Here is a 24,646-nt window from a genome sequence, read left to right as displayed (position 1 = left end):
CAGATGTATCAGTAGTGCAGTACAGTAAAGGGAATTACAGAGACAGGAGAGAAAAACTGGCCAAAGTTGATTGGGAGGGAGCACTATCAGGGACGATGGCAGAACAGAACGGCTGGAGTTTCTCAGAACGACTCAGAAGTCATTGGATAGATACATCCCAATGATGAATAAATATTCTAAAGAAAGGTTGATGCAACTGTGGCTGACAAGGGAAGTCAAAGACAGAAAAACAGAGGGCATATAATATGGTAAAAATTAGCGGGAAGTTAGAAGGTCATGTAGCTTATAAAGATCAACAGAAAGCAACTGAAAAGCCAAAAGGAGAGAAAAGATGAAATATGAAGGTAAGATATCCAATAACTTGTGAGGATACCAAGAGTTTTTTCGGATATATAAAGAGTAAAAGAGAGGGAAGAGTAGATGTTGGACTGCTGGAAAATGATGCTGGAGAGGCAGCAATGGGGAACAAAGAAATGGCAGGTGAACTTATAGATATTTTGCGTCTTTCTTCACTAACAATTGAAGACACTGGCAGTATGTCAGAGATTCATGAGTGCCAGGGGACAGAAGTGAGTGTAGCGATTAGTTATTACTTAGGAGAAGCAGTTCGGGAATTGAAAGGTCTGAAGGTAAATAAGTCACCTGGACCAGATAGATTACACCCCAAGGGTCAGAAAGAGTCAGCTAAAGAGATTGTGGAGGCATTATTAATGATCTTTCAAAAATCACTGGATTCTAGAATGGTTTCCAGAGGACTAGAAAATTACAAATGTCATTCCACATTTTAAAAGGAAGTGAGTCTGCAAAAAGGAAACTATAGGCCAGTTAGCCTGACTTCAGTGGCAGAGTCCATTATTAAGGATGAGGTTTTGAGGTACTTGGAAGTGCATGATAAAGTTAGCCAAAGTCAGCATGGGTTCCTTAAGGGAAAATCTTGCTTGAAAACTTATGGAATAATTTGAGGAAATAACAATCAAGACAGATGAAGGAGAGTCAATGGAAGTTCTTTACTTGGATTTTCAGAAAGCCTTTGACAAGGTGCCACACATGAGGCTGATAAGACTCCGCGGTATTACAGGAAGATTGGCTGACTGTCAGCAGGCAAAGAGTGGGAATAAAAGGTGTTGGTGACTCGTTGTGTTCCAGAGGGTCAGTACTGGGACCACTTCTTTTCATGTTAAATGTCATTGCATGACAGAATTGATGATGCAAGAATAGGTGGAGGAGCAGGTAGTGTTGAAGAAACAGGGAGACTACAGAAAGATTTAGAAAGATTAGGAGAATGGGCAAAGAAGTGGCAGATGGAATATAGTGTAGGGAAGTGTACAGTCATGCACTTTGGTAGAAAGAATAAAGGTATAGACTATATTCTAAATGGGGAGAAAATTCAAAAATCAGAGGTGCAAAGGGATTTGTGAGTCCTTGTGTGGGATTCTCTAAAGCTTAACTTACAGGTTGAGTCGGTTGTGAGGAAGGCAAATGCAATGTTTACATTCATTTTGGGAAGACTGGAATATAAGAGCAAGGATGTGATGTTGAGGCATTAATCAGACAACACGGAATATCATGAGTAATTTTGGGTCCCTAATCTCAAAAACTATGTGATGGCATTGGAGGCATTTCTGAGGAAGTTCACGAAAAGGTTAATGCGTGAGGAGCATTTGATAGCTCTTGGCCTGTACTCGCTGGAATTTAGAAGAATAAGGGATGATCTCATTGAAACCTATTGAATACTGAAAGGTCTAGATACAGTGGACATGAAGAGGATGTTTCCTTTTGTGGATAAGTCTAGGATGACAAGACTCAGCCTCAGAATAGCAGGACGTCCATTTAGAACAGAGATAAGGAGGAATTTCATTAGCCGGAGGCTGGTGAATCTGTGGAATTCATTGTCATAGATGGCTGTGGATGTCATGTCATTCAGTATATTTAAGTGGAGGCTGATAGGTTCTTGATTAGTCAGGGCACCATTAGTTACAGGGAGAAGGCAGAAGAATGGAGTTGAGAGCCATGATGGAATGGTGGGGAAGAACCGAAGGGGTGAGTGGTATAATACTGCTCCTACAACAAATCTCAGGGTAGTATATGGTGACATATACGTACTTCGATAATAGATTTTCTTCAAGGTTTGAAATTTGAAATCTAAATTTATCTGAAGATGATAAGTAAATATTAGGTAGAAAACAAGACTGAATAATCACAGATGTATTATTATTTGTCAAGTTTTATTGTTCCTGGCTCCCTCCCTTTCTGAGACATGAAGTTTAAAGGTGCAGCATAAATTCAAGTCAGACTTCTTAAGATCATAAATGCATATCCTTCAAAGTTTACCTAGTGCTTTTAGATACATTCTGTCTTTCTGGTTGGTAAAAGGTTGGAAAATGTCCTCTGCTTTCCTGATATGCAAGGGTTAAGCTGTATGATTAATAATTGTGGTCAATTCAGTGTATGTGGTGGAGAATAAAATGCCTTAAATAATCTATTATTGTGTAGAAGTCCTCATTCAAATAGGAAAAATCTTTGTTGGGAAATGAATGTCATTATTGGAGATTCTTCCTAGGTGGTTGGTCAAGATGACCTCAGTGGCCTTTGCTATATGGATTTAACTTGAGATCTTGTTTTGTGATTAAAAACATATAAGCGTGTCTAACGTTCAGAAGTGATCTGATCTAGAACAATAAACTGATGTACTTTTATACAATATTAAAGACACACATTGGGCTTTCTCACACACAAAAGGCTATCTGTAACACAGAGACAAGGTGCGAAAGTTACGTTGATCAAACAGGGATCTGACCCTCTGAGAAAGTCTAGAATGTAATCCCGTTCACTTGCTGGCTTAGAGATAATAATGTACTTGACCGTATGAACCACGGAACCAAAGAACATCACAAGAAACTGATATTCTTCACATAAAAATGAATAGAAATAAAATGCATAAATTTGAAACATGCTTTTCTCAAGTACCCAATGTTCTGCTGTCAGGTTAATTATGATTATTAAGTTGATGAGAGGAATTTAAAATCAAATGGACATTTCCAGCCTTGGAATTCATTTTGGAAACTGATTCCGATCTGTTTTAAGCTTTAACATATATTATTTTGATTTTTATTGCAATAATTCTTATATTTCTATTGTACTCACTGTCTGAAAATAATTTGCATAGTCTATTTCTTTGGCCACAAAACTGTACATGTCCGCTGCCAGCTGATCCTGCATTTGACAGAAAAATGGAAAATTGTTAGTGAGTTACACAACAATGAAAATGTTCCAGATTAAATCTGCCTTATTTTGGAATGATAGTCAAGTATACCATGAGTTGTTTTGGAGAGGTGTGGGTTATAAATAGTGACTACATTATCCTGGGCTTCAATTTTAAATGGTTATTTAATATAAATGTTCAGGTTGAATTATGTCCAACCGCTTGCTCATTCTCTAGGCAACAGAAGAGAAGACAGCTGACTGCTTTGGGACTTTTGGACCCTCGGGTTTTTATGAAAACCTTCATCATTGGCTGTGTGCATTGAATTGGTAGTACTCCTCTGGTAAATAATTCTTTAAAAATTCCATTTAAGATACTACACTGTTCTCTGGTTCCATTTAATGCCATCACAAGGTGACCAAAAGTTGGTTGATTTCAAATACTACAGTACATTTATCTAGCTTTTCCTCAAAATGTGATATTGTTGAAAAATAGTTATTTGCACGAATGGCTTAAAACAGAGATTTAGAGAATTAAGAGTTTTAACCTAAAGGAATTTTCAATGAAGCATATCTTAAAATGCATATTCACATTTTATATACTCACCCTTGTGCTTCAGGTGTATTTAGCAGCTTTAGGAAATTTTAGATATTTTATGCACCTATCTCCTCAGAGATTACAATTTTTAAAGTGAAGCAACAGCAATGTTTATGTAAATTCTATCTCCTTACCCTGTCAGAGGACCGAGAGGAGAAATATAGGAATTGTTGTATGATTATCTGCTTTAAATCCAAAAAGGATTTTTTTTGTAAACTGAATGTATAATTTTAAGCATCCCAAATAGCATTTGATGCGTAAAGGGTAAGTATTGAAAGCTTCACATTATCCTTCTACAAAAGGAATCCTCTCAGAAAGTGGATATTTGCAAGTAAAGACTGAAATACAAAAACTAATTATCTAGTTGGAAACTAGTGCCACTATTTAGCAAATCAGTTGTACATTTATACTTTATTGATTAATCGAATGCATTGATACAGGATAAACCAGTTAAGCTCAAGGTGAAGTTTACAATGGGTTCTTGACCATATGTGGCTAACAAACACAGAACAGTACAGGAGTCAAACTGAACATAACGTGGTACAAACAAGGATCTTAACCGATTCTCGTTACTTTACTATTATAACAGAAAAGTCTCTAAGCCTCAGAGGAGGTTTTTAATCATTAATGAATGATGAGCTATTGTAATTAATAGTCATTATCTACCAGTAAGTGAAGAAAATGTTTTTGTATGATTCAGGCTCTTACTTAAATCTGCAGTGAAAATGCAGGTAAAAATTGGGTTTTGGTTGTTTTCTTATGGACGAGTTTGGTTGGAAGGCAGATAATTTATGATATTTGTATGATAAAGATATTTCAGTAGAAACAAAGAAATTGCATCATCAGTTGACATGTAAACGACTTTTCCCTGTTTCTATTTAATCCTGCCAAATGTCGGCCAGTTTCAAAATATACTGCACATTTATATATTACAATAATTGTCAGTATTTTTGCAATTGGGTAACACATGAGGAATCCGTTGGTCTTGAAGACTACACAGGTACCAGAATAGTAGGAGAAGGCACCATTGACTTCCATAAGTTGAAATCATGTTACCTTCATCAGCGTGGGTGCCCCAAAGTACATGTTACTGGGGCAGAGCCTTTATTACCATGTGCTGAGGTCTGCAATTCCTGTCAAATCACAGTTGGCAGCTGGTGCCAGGGGAGATTTAAGACTCACTATCTGAGGATCTGAGCAACAGGAAGAAGAACTGGAGGAAGAGGAAGGAGAATGATTTTACTCAGTATCCAGAATTTCTTGTACCAGCTGAGCAGAGGATGCAGGCTTTGGCTGAATGGGATTTACTCACAGAGAGAGCTTTTACAAGAAGTGTGCAAAATAAAACTCCCCAGTACAAATGAAGTCACCCTTGGCATTGAAACAACAAAAACACTGAACGCACCAAACCATTACTCCAAATGTGCATTACCATGCATACAGCTGACAAAATATCAGCAACAGAACATGATATTTTACTCAGCTTGTAATAACTGGACTTGATCAGTGTGGTGTCATGGTTCCCTGCCCAAGCTCATTTCTGATCCATCATCGTCATTCTATTCTAGTCAACTCAGTTTTCCACAGGACGGTAGGGGTCTGGAGGAATGGCGTCAGTGTAGGATGCAGATCTCTTATAGTTCTCTGCCGCTCACAGAAGTCAGAGGTGATCATGACAACTAATACAGAAGCAGAGAAGCAGGGCAAGATGTGATGAGCTGGTGATCAGCATTGCAATGGGAGGTCTTGTGCAAACATTGCCAGAACAAGGTGACAGCTATGGTGTGTGGTTCATTACAGTGATGCTGTCATTTTGAGGGGAAGGCATCGATCATTGTCTAGTGCCAATCAAGGTTCAGTTTACATAACGAATATGACATCAGCTGTATCGCTAGGCAAGGCTAGGTAATTTATGCAGCAATGACAACATCATTGTGACATTTTAGTGAAAGCATTAATGATAACTTGGAGCTCAGTCTGTGAGTCCGTACAACCGCAAGCATCATCTACAGACTGCAGCTGGCTTAGATAACCATGCAGCTGCCACAGACTGAATTGTTTCTCATAGCTTCTAAAGATTATCTTCACTCGCTTGGGAGGCTAACTGGTGGTTAGATGCAACAATATCACAAGAAATGTTGAGTAAAGAACTAGGCCAGTGACACAGCCTTATTTGACAACAGTGAGAGTGGTCCTGTGGTAGAACTCATTGATTAATATTACAGCCTGAACGCCATCATGGAGCAAACGTAAGATGGAGATCAATTTCTGTGGGCAGCTGAATTTGAGGAGGATGTTTCGTGTCCCTCCTCAGCCATCTTTTTTATTGTTTTATTTAGAGATACAGCACAGAACAGGCTCACCAGGCCCAGTGAGGCCTCACTGCCCAGCAACCCACCTATTTAACCCTGGCTTAATCACAGGACGATTCACAATGACCAATTAACCTGCTAACTGGTAGTTCTTTTGAATGTGGAAGGAAACCACAGCAGCAGGCAGAAACCCATACGTTCACGGTGAGAACGTGCAATCTCCTGACAGACGGCGTTGGAATTGAACTTCAAACTCCATCGCCTTGAGCTGTAATAGCATTGTGCTAACTGCCACGTTCATCATCGACATTTTCACCGAAGGTTGTAGGACACTGGGCCCGGCCCGAGGCTAAACAAAGACCAGAGGTCTGTTATTGACCTACTCCCTGCCCTGTGAAAATAAAGATTCAAGGGGATACCCTGGAATGCACGTTTCCTGTACCTCTGCAGCCCCTGTTGGTGGAGGCAGATATTGATGATGAAATTCACAATCTTCTTCAATAAACCAGCCTTTTTTTTTGTTAATTGAAGAAAACGGCTATTGAAAGATCAAAACCTCAGGCCATGCAGTAAATTCATGGTGTTCCAATGAGGGAGATCCCAGAATGATTTTGGGATGTGCACTGCCTACAACAGGCATCTTAAAGTACCTGATAAATTCCACTTAAATTGTTCTTGCAAAATCATCCAAATTCTTTAGAAGGACAAGTGAAATCAACATCAGTGTTCTATTCCACACCAGCTTCCTCAGGTAATAGCACTTCTAAAGTACCGTCACCTTCAGTACTGAGGCAATAGTCAGGGTCATTGGCAAGCCAGTATCAGACCCTCAAAAGAGATGCATTCTTCTGAGCTCTGAGTTAGGAAGGGATACCCAGAAAGACAGAGGAAAACATTACGCTGAAAGATGTGTCAAAAGCTTCCTTGAAGAAATATAACATTCCCACTGAAGCCTAGGCCATTCTGGCACAAACCTACTCAAAGTGGAGAGGCAGCATTTGACATGATATTGAGAACTGCAAGGTTGGGCATCAGGAGCACACAGATCTGCGTAAGCGGCTGAAATGAACCACCCACCTGCCTATTCTACCCTACCACCTGCCTCATTCGTGGTTCCCACATTGATCTCAGGTCACAGTAGAAGTAAGTCATCCTTGATTCTGAGGGGCTGCCTTGGAAGGAGGAGGAGGATGACTCATCTCTGCACAATGAACTATACTATTTGCACTAAATGGCAATGCATTTCAACACTGTCTTGAAAATACGTAACATCACATCACATGAAATGACAGGCTAACAGTCTGCCTCTTTCAGTTTGTGCATTGGCGTTACTGAGCCAGGACAAATTTGAAGATGAACCAAAGTATTCTAACTCAGACTGAGACAGAACCAGTGTAACCAGTACTATAATTTCTAATTTATATATATTTGAATCACAGAAGTCGCAGAGAGATACTGTACAGACACAGGCCCTTCAGTCCAGTGAATCTATGTTCACTAACAACTGCCCATTTACACTGATACCCATTTTATGCTCTACACATCTGCATCAATTGCTCAGTTTCACCAGGGGCAATTTACAGTGGCCATTTAACCTACCAACCTCCATGCATGGGGAAAGCCTATACAGTCAGAGGTAGATAGTGCAAATTCTACACAAACAGCACCTAAGATCTTGGGTTGGGATCAAACTTGGGTTTCTGGCACTATGACTGTGGTGAACTACATACACCTGTCTGGACACGCCCCTCTGCTGACTGCTCCTGTGGCTCCTCCCACAGACCCCTGTACAAAGGCGATTGGAGGCACTGCTCCCCCCCTCAGTCTCCAGGATGTTGTGTGGTCGTTTCTTGCAGCTAACAAAAGCCTGTCGTTTGCCTCCCGTCTCCGAGAGTTATTGATGGTGCATCAATGACGCAGCAGCTTCACCAGCTACGACATTGCCCTTGTAAATGAACCACTTACTAAGTTTAACATTCAGATACAGCAAAGGAATTAAGAAGGCAAATGGTACATTGACTTCCACGCAGAAGGATTCAACTACAAATGTGAAGACGTTCTACTCCAATTATAGAAAATTGTGTAGAGCTCTACCAAGCCTCGAGCGCAACATTATGTACAGATCTTGACTTCTACCTGAGAATTAACTTATAAAAGATGTAGTTCAGCAGACTGGTTCCTGAGATTGTGGATTTGTCTTGTAAGGAGAAAGTAGTAAAAAAAGACCTATAAATTGCTTAGTTTAGATTGGTGAGGCATGATCTCAGTGAATGGATTTGTATGCATGGGGATGTTGTTTCCTTTGACTGACATGTCAGAAAGAGAAGGTAAGGGCAGAGATAAAAATTAATTTCTTCGCCCTTGGGATTCACTACCCAAGGGGACTGTGGAGACTTGGCCATTGAGAATATTTAAGGCACAGATCAACAGATATTTAAGTATTAAAGGAAGTAAGAAATGTGCCAGAAAATGATGCTGACATAAAATACCCAGAATCTTACTGAATAATGGAGATGGTATGGGGGCCAAGTTGCTTACTGCTATTTCTATTTTATATCTGTTCTTTTGTTTTAGGATTTAAATGATTCTTTTCTTTTTTTTATAGTTCAATCTTAGATATATTGTAAAACATCATGTTTATAAAAATAATGGCAGATTAACATTCTTCTGCTTCACAAGAATGCTCTTGTATTTTGGTATATTTGTTTTACTGTGGGAAGAAATATTTTGATTCTTTTGGAAAGCAGTATCAAAAGAAATGGTAATGATGATTTATCCAATCTGCACAAAATAACAAATATGTTGAGAAAATGGCTGTGGCCTTTTGTTCCAAAATTGCTTGCATTGAAAATGTAATAAAAATATTTGATAGGCACAAACCTATTTTATTGTACAGAAAATATAATCTTCTTTTGCTTAGAGGCAGCTTGCAGAGTATTTGTATTTCATGGAGACACAAGAGACTGCAGATGCTGGCCCATGATTTTATTGACTTATTTGAATATTTAGACCTCAGTCAAAGCTCTTTATATATTCAGTTTGATGGAGTTATCTCTAGTCTTTTGTTGTGAAACGTGCTGGTTTCTGAGATAGGCTATAGTGAAAGACTCAAAGAAGAGAAAACAAAAAGTACATAACATGTTAAACAGCAGGACTTAAATAATTGGCAATATATTTATAATAGTCATATAGATCCTCCCAAGGTTATAACAAGGTTTCATTTCTGAGAGCTGCTTGTAACCCAGACAGTTCAGAAGTCAGAAATGAACAAAAACAGTGTTTGGGAGAGAATCACTGTAATAGTTGTGATGGAGGCCGAGCAGGCATGTGAAGAGTGTCTGACAGTCAGTTATTGTCTGCTCAGCACTTCCTGCTCTACTCAGTTAGGTTGCTGTGGTACTGAAGGAATAGGGAACAGAAGGCTTGCAAAAATACCCCATTCCTATCCAGCAGAAGATGTCTGCAACACTGCAGCAGGTAACAAATCTATCCCACCAGTCTTCCAAATATATAAGCTGTCCATAATAAGTATTTGTAACTAGGACAGAAGTTTAATATGGAGAGAGAAGTTAAACTTTTACATAGGCCAGGCATTTCAGCCACTGGTGAGATCTCCACTCCTGCCATAGATACATGCAGCTCATCTGAACTTACATATTGTGGAAACACCAGTGCAAACTTACTGGAAAATGATCTTCGGTGGCACAGCCTTGTTTAGTGGCAAGGACCTGTGGTTTACATATCTTTGTATGGGAAGGTTCAAACAAACCCTATCCACTAAATAGCTGAATAAATCAATGGCAGCCAGATAAGCCAAGTGCTCTGTTTTACCAGCAGTCAAATTTCAGAAAAAAACTGATCTGCTTTCCATTTCTGGTTTTCCAATATATCCACAATTTTTTTTAAAAAAACATTGAAACATCAAAAATATTGAACTCACTAAAACATAGAGAAACTTTAAATCTCTATGAACACAAAATCCAATACTTTTAATTAAATTTAATTAATCCAAAATCTGTAAATTAGCCATTGGTTCTTCGCAGATTATTTCTCCTCAATCAAGTGAATGGAAATTCTATTCTTGTTTATTTTGGTAAATTCTCTTGCATAAATGCTAGGGAATTGCTGCAGCTGGGTAGACTGCCACTGAACCCTGCTGGGTGCAGTGAGGAAATCACCGGCAAAGAGCAGAGATCAAGTTCAAAACTCCTGCATGTGCGTAACCAGGGGGTCGCAAACTTGTTTCCATTTATGTCAGGTATTCCACACAGGACGCACAGCAATTCCCCCTAAGATCTGGCCTTGTTTCTCAAAAGTTTAGTTTGTTGTGTTAACCAGCCACACTTACATCATGGAACACAACTTAAATTGATCTAGATAATTACTATATATTGAAACATTCATGCAAATTTTTGGAAGAGCATTAGCTTTGCAATTAAGGATTCTCTTCTAATCTGAACTTTATGTTGATCTACGCCTAATAATTTTCATTAAGAACAGACCTGGGTGATGCAGTGAGGGTAAGGACGTACTACACTCTGATTATCTGTTTGTTCAATTGTCCATCAACACTCTTGACTCACAGAGAGTGTTATGTACCAAACACTGTTCAAACCCATGGCAGTTTTGGCCCACCTGCACTATGAAATGTGAACACTGTAAAATTTCATTTAAGGAAATTAATTTCTCGGTTACTCAAATGTGTACATTACAGATAGGAGTTAGTAATATTCCAGTAATGGCTGGTACCCTGCAGATCTCCACACGATTTGCTGCTTCTTCCATTTCTTCCCTGAGCGCATCAGCCTTGGCACCAGACGACTGCAGATTGCTTGACAATCCCGATGACTTTGAAGACTGCTGCCACCTGATTGCATAAAGTAAAGGAATTGTAAAAAAGCTGCTTCAAATAAATTTTTAAAAATCACCTCCAATGTTAAACATTCTTATAGCCACTATAGCTTATTTATAATGAGCAGTGAGAACTGAAATTGACCATATTAGAATAACAGACCATTTTAGTATAACAGTTTTAATGACTTCATATACTGTACATTATGTTTCTTGAGGCTTTTCCAACTACAGAGGAGTAAACATATATATAGCTGAAATACCAGAGCACCATCAATATTTACATATTCTGCTGAACTATTCTGTGAACATGTGACGTATGTGACATCAGAGAATGTCATCTTATTGCATATTTTTGTCACATATCTGCAATCAAATTCATTTCAAGTCAATTCACTGAAGATGGTTAATCTCTCTCTTTAACTCCATGTCCTTCCAGTGCTCTTCCATTAACAGCTTTCATAAAGATTTTAAACAGGTGGTTTGAAGAAAATTAAAATTAGATCAATCTTCCATCTTTAATCTTTAATCTGAAGCCTGCTTAAATGAACACATGTCATGAAATTCACACATTGAAAAGCTACAGGACCTAGGCCCCTATACCTCCGTCTGCAACTGGATCCTTGACTTCCTAATTGGAAGACCACAGTCTGTGCAGATTGGAAATAACATCTGCACCTCGCTGACAATCAACACTGGCACACCACAGCGTTATGTGCTTAGCCGACTGCTCTAATCTATACAACCACGGCTATAAACTTGCTGATGATACAACCATTGTTGGCAGAATTTCAGATGGTGACGTAAGTGCGTAGAGGAGCAAGATATACCAGTCAGTTGAGTGGTGTCGCAGTGGCAACCTTGCACTTGACATCAGCAAGATCAAAGAGCTGATTATGGAATTCAGAAAGGGTAAGACAGGGGAACACAAATCAATGCTCATCAAGAGATCAGAAGTGAAGAGAGTGAGCAACTTCAAGTTCCTGGGTGTCAATATCTCTGAGGACCTAACGTGGATGCAACATATTGACGCAGCTATAAAGAAGGCAAGACAATGGCTATATTTCATTAAGAGTTTGAGGAGACTTGGTCTGTCAACTGAAACACTCAAAAATTTCTGCAAATGGAGAGCATTCTGACAGGCTGCATCACCATCTGGCATGGAGGGGCTACTGCCTCAAGATCGAAGTAAGTTGCAGAAACTTGTAAAATTAGTCAGCTCCATCATGAACACCAGCCTCCGTAGAATCCAAGACATCTCAAGGAGCGGTGCCCTGGGAAGGCGGCATCCATCATTAAGGATGCCCACCAACCAGGGCATGCCTTCTTTACACTGTTACCATTGGAAAGGAGGTACAGAAGCCTGAAGGCACACACTCAGCTTCTTCCCCTCTGCCACACGATTTCTAAATGGACATTGAACCCATGAAGACTACCTTACTAATTTTTTTATTTCTGTTTTTGCACTACTTGTTTTAACTTAACTATTTAATAGACATCGATAAACTTAATGTAACTTTTTTTTTTTGTTCCCTACATTTAGTTGTCATGTAATTAATTGTACTGCTGCTGTAAAGTTAAATAATTTCACAACATATGCTGGTGTTATTAAAGCTGATTCTGATTCCGACATAGCCACGTTAATATCTCAGAATGATTTACTTGGATACAGACTAAATTTGGAACAATAATAAAAGCTGACTATTTAAAGTGGGAATAAAAGAGACATTTAAAGAGAGTACAGACAAGTGCAAAGACATGCTAAGGCAGGAATGATTGTGCACAGAACTCTGAATGAATGACAACAAACTTGTCTCTGTTACTCCTGCACTTATTCCTCTTTGCATCACTCACTTACCATGCTGGATAAACAGTATAGTCAAACTGCCAAGACCAGTTATGATTTTGAGTGTCTGTTGAGCATAAGAACAAATGAAGTGACGAAACAGCAAACATAAGCAGGTCACCTGACCCTTTGAGTCTGCTAGGCCATTCTTTAAGATCGTGTCCGATCTCCTACCACAGCCTTGTTTCAGTCTGATTTTTTGATATTTATAATGTCCAGAAATTGGTTCACCTCTGTTTTGAATTACCATAAAAATCCCTGAAATAAATTATTCCAAACACTTAAGCTCATCTTTCTCCTTCTCTCTGTCATAAATGGTTGGTCCCTTTTGGTCCAACTTTACCCATAGACACCTCAGCCAGGTAAGCATCTTTTCAACCTCTTGCTTGTCAACCCCTTAAAATTTTGCTTGTTACAGTGAGAACTCCTCTCATTCCTCTAAAATCTAGAGTAGGAGTTCCCAACCTTTTTTGTGCCATGGACCATTAATCAAGGGGTCCATGTACCCCAGGTTGGGAACTCCAGCTCTACAGAATAAAATCCTTCTCCTCGTATGGTAAATCCACCTTCCCTTTAACCAGTCTAATGAATATTTACTCCACTCCAGCTAGAGCAAGAACACAGTTTCTTAACTCAAAAGTCCAAAACTGTATATAATATAAAGTCTCTCTAAGCTCCTAGACAATTGTATGGTGAGTTATTGGCTATTGTAAATGAGCCCTAGTGTGTAGGTGTGTAGCCAGCCGGTGGAGTTGTGGCATCAGCTCTGGACTTTGAGGCAAACGGTCTTGTGTTTGAATCCTTCGTGCCCCTAGCAACTCGGTCTCGTAAGGAAAAACAGACCAATGCGTAGGAAATGGCAAAATTGCTGCCTGCTGCACCACAAGCTGGCAAAATGAAGAACAATTGGTGTGTAGTAGAATCTGAGGGGAGGGAGTTGATGGGAATGTTGGCAGAAGAGATTATTTACAAAAATAATGGGGAATTGCTGCAAATAGCAGGTCTACCCTTTGAACTGATGGTAAGTCCATCTGATACCAGAAGAAACAAAGTCACTTTTACAAAGATTGTTGTGTCTTTACGGAGAGTGTACATTGATATCAGCGATCATCAATATTCTGTGAAGTCTATTGTCTTGCTTGATATTTCCTGCTGCCACTGGTGTACAGAGCACTGCTGTCAGAGCCCTGCTCATTGCAATATTCCTGAAATAAGCTTGAAAATCCAATTCAAGTGTGGCCAATGCCTCTTCTGGCAATGGCTCCCTTATGCTTCATACCAGTTCCCTAAGCTGTTACTCACCAGAGCAGCTGTTATGCATGCCAATTACAACACAAACAGCTGAAGAAGAAAACTTAAATACAGAGAGGATGGTATCTTAACTAACTCCAGAACTTCAATATCAAGCTTCTGTTTTTAGGACGTTAAAAATCTTTTAGGTTGAAACGAACTGGATAGAGTTCCATTCTTGGAGCTGCCCTGAGCTTCAGTTAGTTTTTGTTATATAATCGCATTTTCTATGCTTAAATTTACTGCTGAGTAGGATGAACACAGCAAAATGCATCTAATGTCAACAGAGTTAATAAGTACTTAATGGTCATTGACTTATGATTCATCGGAAGAACTGCAAATAATCAAGCAATGCAGAAAACTATGGTTACCAACAAAACTTTAGAGATTAAGAGATCATAAGTTCTATGTATATATATTTTAGAGAACATGGTAAGGTGTAATATGGATCAGAGTTCTTTCCCAGAGAAAACTTTAAAAAACATAAAGTGCCAATTAATTAAATGCTTCAAGTGTTAAGCAGCATATTCAAAAGGAAAATCTCAACTCTATATTGAATTCAAACTCACTCGGCCGTACTCAGTTCTGCTTTGCCAGTTTTTATTCACTTACAAGATGTGAGCATTACCAAAAAGGAGGGTGTTTATTGTCTATCTTTAATTGCCTTTGAGAAGGTGGTGGGCTCTTTCTTGAACTCCTGGAAGTCTTCTGGTGAAGCTGTTCCCATTGTTTCTTTGGGTAGGGAGTAATGTCATCTAAACCCAGCAGTGCAGAAGGACTAGCAATGCCAGGATAGTGTGTGACTTGTCTGAGAACCATTCACCGGACTCCCTTGTCCTTCTTGGTGCTGGAGGTCAAGGGTTCAAGAAGTGCCATCACAGGAGCTTAGGGAAGTGACTGCAGTGCACTTGGTAGACAGTGCATACTGCAGCCATGTTGTGACGGTGATGGAGGAAGTGAATTAGTGTACAGGGTACCAACTAAATAGGCTGCTTGATCATATATGTCAGATCCCAAATAAAATGGCAACAAATGCATTCAAACTATTGTTAACAGAGAAGTTCTGGTTCTTCATTGTTATCTGCTAATACCGAGGTTAGATGTCCAAGTTGGGAAAATGGGGAAAAGAAGGAATGAATTCAGCTGTGATGCCTCTCCAAATCAAATAGCCATAAAATACACTCTAATCCAAATGCAACAAGAAGAAAAGTACAATTACATCTGCTGATATCTACAGTCAGACTAGAAGCCAGGGTGTTGTTATAGTAACCAAATTAAGGGTGTAACCTGTTATAAATGTGTCCTTCATAATGCAAACTGAATCATATGACTGGTAATTCTTGCTGCTTCTGAAATATTATATTAATTAGCCAGGTGTAACATTCATTTTGTCACAAAATTTCTTGCTCTCTGCAGCCAGGGAAAGATCCAGAGGGACTGATGTTAAATTCTTTACTCTGTTCAGGGAACTGTGAATTGGAGAGTTCCACAGTATACTCCTAAATTAAAAAAAGAACGTTTGATGACATCCTGTCACTAACTTAGAATAGCAAGTTTAGCATCATTCAGATAAAGCAAATACAAACTCATATTTCACTAGAAAGAAAAGGAGCCAGATATTCAGTATTCAATGGTGCTTTTACTTATGTGTGAGTTTTGATCAGGAGCCTCCTCCATTTATTTAAATGGCTCCCTTCTACATCAACTCTTCAGATGGAAGCTTCCTGGAATGGATTAAAGACTATGTTCATATATTCAATGTTGTGGAAAGTGAGGTGATTGTGTCATAGAAGATGCAGTTTTTTTAAAGCAGCAAAAACACCAATAGCTATTTGGCTCAACAAGTCTGTTCAGCCATTTTGTCGTAGGCTGTCCTTTAGGAATGAGGATGACTTGATTCAATGAAGTTCTATGAATTCTGACATAGCTGATGAGATTAATGCAGGTCCCACAAACCCTGCCACAGGTGGCACAGTAGATACTTGGCAGGTGGGTAATGTGGGAGATGGTTTACTCTTTCTGTCAGTTATGCTGGCTTCTGTGTTTCCTCAACAAATGGATCCAAGATTCTCATTGCAGTCTGAATGCTCGTTCTTCATTTTGAGCAGTCGTGGGTCAAAGATTCAGCGGGGATATTGCATGTCTTCAAGGAAGCTTTGAAAGCACTTTTTCATCTTCTCCCCTGTCTACCCGGTAATCTCGTATTGTGACATCATTCACAATTCATCTTTATATTTCGGTGGCCCGGTAACGGGCATGGAGATGACCTGGCCTTTGAAACAGAACAAACTGAGTTATATTGGAGTGTTTAATAGGGAGGCAACACTGATATTGGTTTGCTTATTTTGCTAATGTAATTGGAGGATTTTTCAGAGAACGTGTCGGTGGTATCTTTGCGATGCCTTGACGTGCTTGCTATTGGTACTCCATGCCTCAGAAACATACAGAACAGTGGGAATTACTGTTGTCCAATAAACCATAAGCTCTGTGCTGAGTTGAAGGTTTGATCTTTATGCATTCTTTTCCTCAGATAAGCAAGGTGATGATGAGTTTTGTCATCAATATTTGCCATTAAAGTGATATGGCTTCCAAGATATGGCAAGTGGTCCAATTTTCCAGTGTCTCACTGCAGACCTTTACTATCAGAGGGTAGAGGACCTTCGTTTTGCAGATGTTTTCCATAAACCACAATGTAGCATATGCTTCAGTGAATCAATAATGAGCTAAAATTCAGCTTCTGCATGTGGTCAGGTACAAGCATCATCTGTGACTACCCCAGCTGAATGAATTCTGGACGTGAGGTGATGTAATTTAAACTTTCTCCCATTTTCCCCGTAGATTAAACTGCATCTATCAGTTTATTACTAGCTGGCAGGTAGTGTGGTGGCATCTGCAACAGACTTCTAGGCGAGTGGTCCTGAGTTCTAACCCAGCCGGCTCCTTGCACCCTTTCCATCTGTGCTGGGTTGAGCATCGAGCTAGCAAATTCCCTCATTAGAGAAAAAAAACAAATGCCAAAAAAACCCCAGCAGGGTTGCTGCCTGGTGCACAACAAGGCATGGAGAGGAACTCAACAAAAACAAGTTTATTAAAGGTAAGGTGCAGCACTGTGGCAATAAGAGCCGAGAAAGATGGTAAAGCCATAAGACCATAATACATAGGAACAGAATTAGGCCATTCAGCCCATCAAGTTTGCTCTGCCATTCCATTATGTCTGATCCCAGATCCCACTCAACTCCATAAACCTGCCTTCTTGCCATATCCTTTGATGCCCTGACCAATCAGGAAACGATCAATTTCTGCTTTAAGTATACCCACGGACTTACCCTCTCCCGCAATCTGTGGCAGAGCATTCCACAGATTCACCACTCTCTGTCTAAAGTTCATCCACCTTATCCCAAATGCTACACACATTTAAAACAGCATCTTCAGTCCTGCATTCTTCACCCTTTTGAATTTTGCCACTGTGGTACAATTTAACTCTGCTCTGTCTGCATTTGTATCCAATTATTGGCTTGTTCTTCTTTACGTTCATGTTACACTCACCATCTACTTGTAAGCCTGTTGGCTCATCCTCAGCTCTATCATATTGGTTCCCATCTCTCTGCCGTATTGGTTTAAACCACTCCCAACAGCTCTAGTAAACCTGTCTGCAAGAATATTGCCCCTCCCTTGGATTCAAGTGCAACCCATCCCTTTTGTACAGGTCCCACCTGCCCCAGAAGAGGTCCCAATTATCCAGAAACCTCAGCCACACATTATCTGTCTCCTCATTCTATTCCTTTCCTCACTGTCGCACGGCACAGGCAGCAATCCTGAGATTACTACCTTTGAGGTCCTGATTCTCAACGTCCTTCCTAACTCCCTATTTTTATTTTTCTGGACCTCCTCTCTTTTTCTACCTATGTCATTAGTACCATTTTCATGACCACAGAATCACCTATGTGTTCCCCTGACTATAGAGTCCTCTATTACTACTGCCATCCTTTTCAGTACCCTACCCTCCTGAACCACAGGGTCAGCCTCAGTGCCAGAGGCACGGCCGCTGTTGCTTCCCCCAGGTAGGTAGTCCCCCCAACAGCACTCAAAATGGCGTACTTATTGTTGAGAGGGATGGCCACAGGGGTGCTCTCCACTACCTGACGTTCTACCTTCCTTCTCCTGACAGTCACCCACTTATCAGTCTCCTGTCACCTTGGGGTGACTACCTCCCTGTAGCTCCTGTCTATCACCTCTTCACTTTCCTGATTAAGCTGCAGCTCCAGTTCCCTAGCATAGTTTCTAGGAAGCTGTACCTCGATGCACCTGGTGCAGATGTGGCCATCGGGGACACTTAGAATTTAGAATCTTACAAGATCATCTTTGTCACCAGACTGACTGTGATGATTATGAATGTACTACCAGGGATCAAAGGAACTTAGAGGCTGCAGTGTCAAATAAGGTCCATACACTGCAATTATTCTCATACGTATAGCCAGCTGGGTTGAGCTGCTCAAACAGATTGATGGTGAATACTGGGTGGTCTTTAGACTTGCCACTAACTCACAACCGGCTTATTGCCATAGCACGTGTGTGGGCAGCAGGCTAGTGCATTACAGAGAGAGCCCTACTTATAAATGATATTACTGTTTAACAATAGGACAAAGCAAAGAAGGTAGGCGATCAAGACAACTTCAGATCAGATCTGGGCACTGCCAACAGTGCCGCTGTTCCATAGCTTGTGATATCTGTCTTTCATCCTGGCCTAGAGTACTGATCATGTGAAGTTTGGACTTTCTCACTGGGATTGGACTGGTTTCACACCCAAGTGCTTTCACTTCCTGATCTATCCCAAAGATGCCTCAGTAGGGTTACTATCTCCTTTGAATGACACCCTAGTGTAAATTAATGGAAAAAAGAATAAAAAGAGAGTTGATCATCAAATACAAGACAGTGTATATTGCAGGGACGGAGGGGAATAAGATGGGGGGAAATAGGCCTTATGAGACTACTCTCCTGGGAGCCGAGATGGACCAGTTGAACAGAGGGTAGTAGATTGGTGCAGCTATAACAGCACCAGTGACCCAGGTTGCATCTTGACCTGTGCAACTATCCTTTTGACTATGTGGGTTTACTCTGCGTGCTCTGGTTTCATTGCATGGACTAAAGACATGTGGCTTAGAAACATAGAAAATAGGTGCAGGAGTAGGCCATTTGGCCCTTCGAGCCTGCACCGCCATTCAGTATGATCATGGCTGATCATCCAACTCAGAACCCTGTACTTGCTTTCTCTCCATACCCCCTGATCCCTTTAGCCACAAGGGCCATATCTAACTTCCTCTTAAATATAGCCAATGAACCGGCCTCAACTGTTTCCTGTGGCAGAGAATTCCACAGATTCACCACTCTCTGTGTGAAGAAGTTTTTCCTCATCTTGGTCCTAAAAGGCTTCCCCTTTATCCTTAAACTGTGACCCCTCGTTCTGGACTTCCCCAACATCGGAAACAATCTTCCTGCATCTAGCCTGTCCAATCCCTTTAGAATTTTATACATTCCAATAAAATCTCCCCTCAATCTTCTAAATTCCAGTGAGTATAAGCCTAGTCGATCCAGTCTTTCTTCATATGAAAGTCCTGCCATCCCAGGAATCAATCTGGTGAACCTTCTCTGTACTCCCTCTATGGCAAAAATGTCTTTCCTCAGATTAGGGGACCAAAACTGCACACAATATTCTAGGTGTGGTCTTACCAAGGCCTTGTACAACTGCAGTAGAACCTCCCTGCTCCTGTACTCAAATCCTTTTGCTATGAATGCTTGGTCAGTTAATGTGCTTTGCAAATCACCCTGTGTATGCTGATGATTGGTATAATCTGGGGATAGAATATGAGAGTATGGGGAAGATAAAATCACATTAATGCACTCTTAGTGTAGATGGGTACTTAATGATCAGCACGGATCAGTGGGCTGAAAGGCCTGTTTCTTTGCTCTATGGATGGCCTCATAACGTAAACCATTATTATCAAGTAGTCCGGGAAGCTGAATTGCAGCTTGACGAACATGCAATTAAAATGCTGAGAGCAGTAAACGTGACCTAGAAATTAAGAAATTTTCCTTCATCACAGTTGGCTTCATGAGAGAAGCATTTCTTACTGATGGCCTGAGTTTGCTTCCTGTTGCTTACCAATGTGATTAACTCTTCACTGACCCCCAAATGGCTTAGTAAAGCTCTTTACAAGGAAAGTCAGCGACTGGTACAAAATGGCAGTCTTGCCAGGGACCTGCACATCCTGAGAAAAGAAAAAGTTCCCATTCTCACTGCCTTTACCCAATTTACTTAATCTCCCAAAGGAAAAAAAAACCTCAGAAAACATCTAAAGAATGTAAAAGTCAATGGAACATTCCCCTGAGATAAAATAGCAGAGTATCAGACTAAAAATAAAATCCTACGCTGTAATTCTAAACTTCGATTGAACAGATACTTCTATGGTCCCAATGGCCAAGTAGGCAAAGTTTTCTGAAAGTCATTATTCAGCACATTAACCATCACTCATGGTTGCCTCCACCCTACACCTACTAGTCTGGAAGAACATTTCAACTACTTCCATAATCACTTTAAAGGACATTTATTAAGCACTTATGCCTTCAAAATCTGAAATTATATTTTAAATAAATTATGTCTACGCCGTTTGTGGTTTATTCACGACTAGCCCCGCCTCCGAGGCATGACATTGAGAGCTCAGGTTCCTTTCTGATGGATGGTGGCATTTCGCATCAGTTCAGAAGAACTGTTGGTTTTAGATTGAGGGTGTGCTGTATCAAGATGGATGGATTGGACAGAGTCTGTATTTTCCAGTGTTCAGAAATCAGAAATTCCTCTGGCTGAAAAATCTTGGGCCAAGGAGCACCATTGCAGAATAAGTAGCAGGCTGTTTAGGATTCAACTAGGATGAAACTTTGTCACTCAGAAGGTAATAAATCTTAAGTTTTTTTTAATTCAGAAGGCTGAATGGGATTGATTGATTTCTAGTCATTAAAGGAAATCACAGAATATGGTGATAGTGATTGCTTTCTAGTCATTAAAGGAAATCACAGGATATGATGATGGTGTTTAATTGATTTCTAGTCATTGAAGGAAATCACAGGATATGGTGATGGTGTTTGATTGATTTCTAGTCATTAAAGGAAATCACAGGATATGGTGATGGTGATTGATTGATTGCTAGTTATTAAAGGAAATCACAGGATATAGTGATGGTGATTGATTGATTTCTAGTCATTAAAGGAAATCACAGGATATGGTGATGGTGATTGATTGATTGCTAGTTATTAAAGGAAATCACAGGATATAGTGATGGTGATTGATTGATTTCTAGTCATTAAAAGAAATCACAGGATATGGTGATGGTGATTGACTGATTTCTAGTTATTAAAGGAAATCACAGGATATGGTGATAGTGGTGGCAAATAGGACCAAGACGGAAGATCAGCTATGATCTTAAGGAGAAGCAGCATAACTCTAAAGAGCCACACGGTTACTCCTGTTCCTGTTCTTTATATCCTCATGCTGCATCATCAAAAGTGCCAGTCACAAAATGAAATCTGAGATTAGAAGAAATCACTTCATGCAGTATTGCTGTAAATATTGGGAATTCTCCATCCATTGATATATTGCCAATGTGTAGCTTGAAAACGGATACAAATACAAAGGTAATCAGGGAACGAAGCTCTGGTGCCTGAAGGGGAGCACAGGAACTGGGAGCCCAGCCTGTGAAAGGAGTGCACTATCCAGCACGTGAGCCAGATGCCGAACTATTGGGAATTCTGAATAGTTGAACAATGGATTGTCAGAGCTTTACTGTGGTATTATTGCCTTTGCAGTGAATGAAGTACCGTAGATTCCGGACTACAGAGCGCACCTGATTTTAAGCCGCTGGCACTAATTTTAGAAATAAAATCATTTTTTTAAATGTAAAGGCCGCACCGGATTTTAGGCCGCACCGGATTTTCGGCCGCAGGTGTCCCACGTTGTAATATGAGATATTTACACAGAAAGATATTACACGTGAGGATTTTTTTAACTTTTAATTAAATCCATATGGTAACAAAAACAAATACATATTGCAAATGCTTTTTTTCGAACCGTGCCCGTACGCGGCTACTTTTAAATATACGTTGCGTATACTTCTTTACTGAACAACATTCCAATATCTCCTAACGACTGGTAAAAAATATATATACTGCAGCCTACCAGGAAAAGTTATTGATACCTTTAACTTAAAAGCAGATTTCGCTCGGATCCAAAGCCGCTCGCGGAATCCGCTCCCCCCTCCTTTCCGTTTCATCGCAGACGGCATTTAAAAGCAGATTTCGCTCGGATCCAAAGCCGCTCGCGGAATCCGCTCCCCCCTCCGTCCCGTTTCATCGCAGACGGCATTTTCCCACAAGACGCCGCGAAACCGGGTGTGACGTCATAGCATCCCGCGATGTAGTACAGAAAACAAATATAGTTTAAACTAAGTAGGGTAGGTAGCACAATGCTTCGAGTGTTTTCCATGTTGATGAGGGTGAGTACAAATGACTGATTTACAATAATTTAATTGTGAAAGTGCGCTTGATTTATCGTACAATTTCATTGGACCTCTGTGAACTACTCATCAATTTTATTGGTCTACTGTTACGAGGCAAAATGTTTACGAGGCGGCATGAAAAAAACCTTGTATTAGCCGCTTCGGATTATTGGCCGCAAAGTTCAAAGCTGTTCAAAATGTGGGAAAAAAGTAGCGGCTTAAAATCCGGAATCTACGGGTAATTAAACTGAAAGACATTTTGTGCATAACTGACTGAAATCTTGTTGGAACTATCACCCAGACTCATTGCATATTGTCTATACCCATCTTCACTTCCCCAACTGGTTGTAGAGGGCTAATTGAGTTGAATCTCTGCACTGGGCATCAATGAGCATCAATACCGCCTCGACATGTTACTGAGACACTGTAACAGGTGGCAAAGCTTGGAGAGGCTCGTCTCCTGTCAAAGTCTCATACTTCAAAACATTTAAAAATATCACACTTCCTTTAAGCAATAAGAGAACACAAAAATATAGCATTAATGAAAAAATACCAAGACATTTACAATCAAACTACCAGCATAGTACAGGCACCATGAGCCCTGAGGCTTGCCAAAGAGTGTTGTGCTTCTAGGGTTTTTGAGCATCTGTCAACATCCTAGCTAGAGTTGTTAAGCCCTTGTGTTTTCAGTTTAATCTTGTCAAGTTAATTGTGGTTGGCACATGTTTCCTGCATCCAATAATTATTTTAAAGAGGACTCCATTCAGTCCTTGGGGTCATTGTGCTGGAGAGAACGAACTGTCTTGTGGCGTAGCTCGGGTGCTTCTCCTGACGCTCTGTTGGTATTCCTGTGTCTAACCTCTTGTTTCTGTCTCTTCCTGGGGATTCTGCCATTCTTCCGCTCCTGGATCGAGTTGTGAGCCTGTCATCCTCTGATCATGGTCTCGAGTCATTGTCAGCACCTTCTGTTATTGAGAGCCTACCGACCGTCCACACCTGGGTCTGAGAGCACACCACAACAATGGGGCCAAAAATTCACATTCCCAACATAGTACAAGAAAATACCATCAAGACTATGGCTTCATTACTGAACTCCAAGGGGAATACTGGAATGGAGCAGAGACACAAATGCAGTGGGATCTGCATAAGGCTGGGGCTTACTTTCAAGGGAATGGCTGATCCCTGGCTGCCACAGTGAGATCATTGGTCCGAAGCCCTCATCATATCTGTTTGCAAGAAATCCCCCAATCAGCACTATGAAGCTGACAAACATACTTCAATCCACTTCTTAAAATGTCCTTTAATATAATAACTTCCTGCTTGTTGCTATCAGAATCAGAATCTCTCAGTTTAATGAAGATTCAACTGATGATGCGGTATTTTTAGATACATTAGGGAGTTCATTCATCTGTTATAATTCACTCTTTCAAATCCATTCATTGCTATTTTAACTTCCATCCAAATACATTGTTTCTTCTCATTTCATTTACCTAGATATCTGAATCTTTCCGACTATGTGCATAACCAATTCTCCACTACATTTTCTTTAGTGCCCTAACTAAATTTGATTACATTGTACTTACCACTGTATAAGCTTAATAATAATGTCATACTTAACTCCTACCTAGGCAATTTTCTTAAATTAAGGGCTTTATATAAATGCAAAGATTATTTCCTCAAGGCAAATTCTCGTTTTTCTGTCATGATTCTTGTGCTATGCAATTTCAAACCAGTTAATATCCCATATCATTGCTTTCAATTTTCCAGGTTTTAACATGCATGATACACATTTTATGATTTCAAAAACAATCATTCCAAATACCTTAATTAAGTTCTTTCTTAACTTTTACATCAGTTTGTTTTAGATTGAAGGAGGAATTAGATCATGAAGGATAAGATTGTGACCTTTAACCCAAGGGGTATCTGCTTCAGTTCCCTTGTCAGTATATGTCTGGAGGGCATTGGTGCTCTCTGCAGAATAAAACATCTCCCCCACCCTCTC

General features: G+C 40.1%; 1 protein-coding gene across 7 annotated transcripts in view; it reads right to left on the bottom strand.

Moving 5' to 3' along the window:
- arhgap44a (Rho GTPase activating protein 44a) overlaps positions 1 to 24,646 on the bottom strand; it is a 283,281-nt gene that overhangs the window by 53,267 nt on the left and 205,368 nt on the right. For all 7 annotated transcript variants that reach the window (XM_073025913.1, XM_073025914.1, XM_073025911.1 and 4 more), the window contains exons 7-8: positions 10,861 to 10,978; positions 3,145 to 3,213 (exon numbers count right to left, since the gene is read on the bottom strand). In XM_073025913.1, coding sequence (XP_072882014.1) covers positions 3,145 to 3,213; positions 10,861 to 10,978 — 187 coding nt within the window. The remainder of the gene's footprint in view (positions 1 to 3,144; positions 3,214 to 10,860; positions 10,979 to 24,646) is intronic.

Source organism: Hemitrygon akajei, chromosome 22, assembly GCF_048418815.1.
Source record: "Hemitrygon akajei chromosome 22, sHemAka1.3, whole genome shotgun sequence".
Lineage (NCBI taxonomy): Eukaryota > Metazoa > Chordata > Chondrichthyes > Myliobatiformes > Dasyatidae > Hemitrygon > Hemitrygon akajei.
Note: the sequence above shows the minus strand (reverse complement) of the source record. Positions and strands in the feature narration are given on the sequence as shown.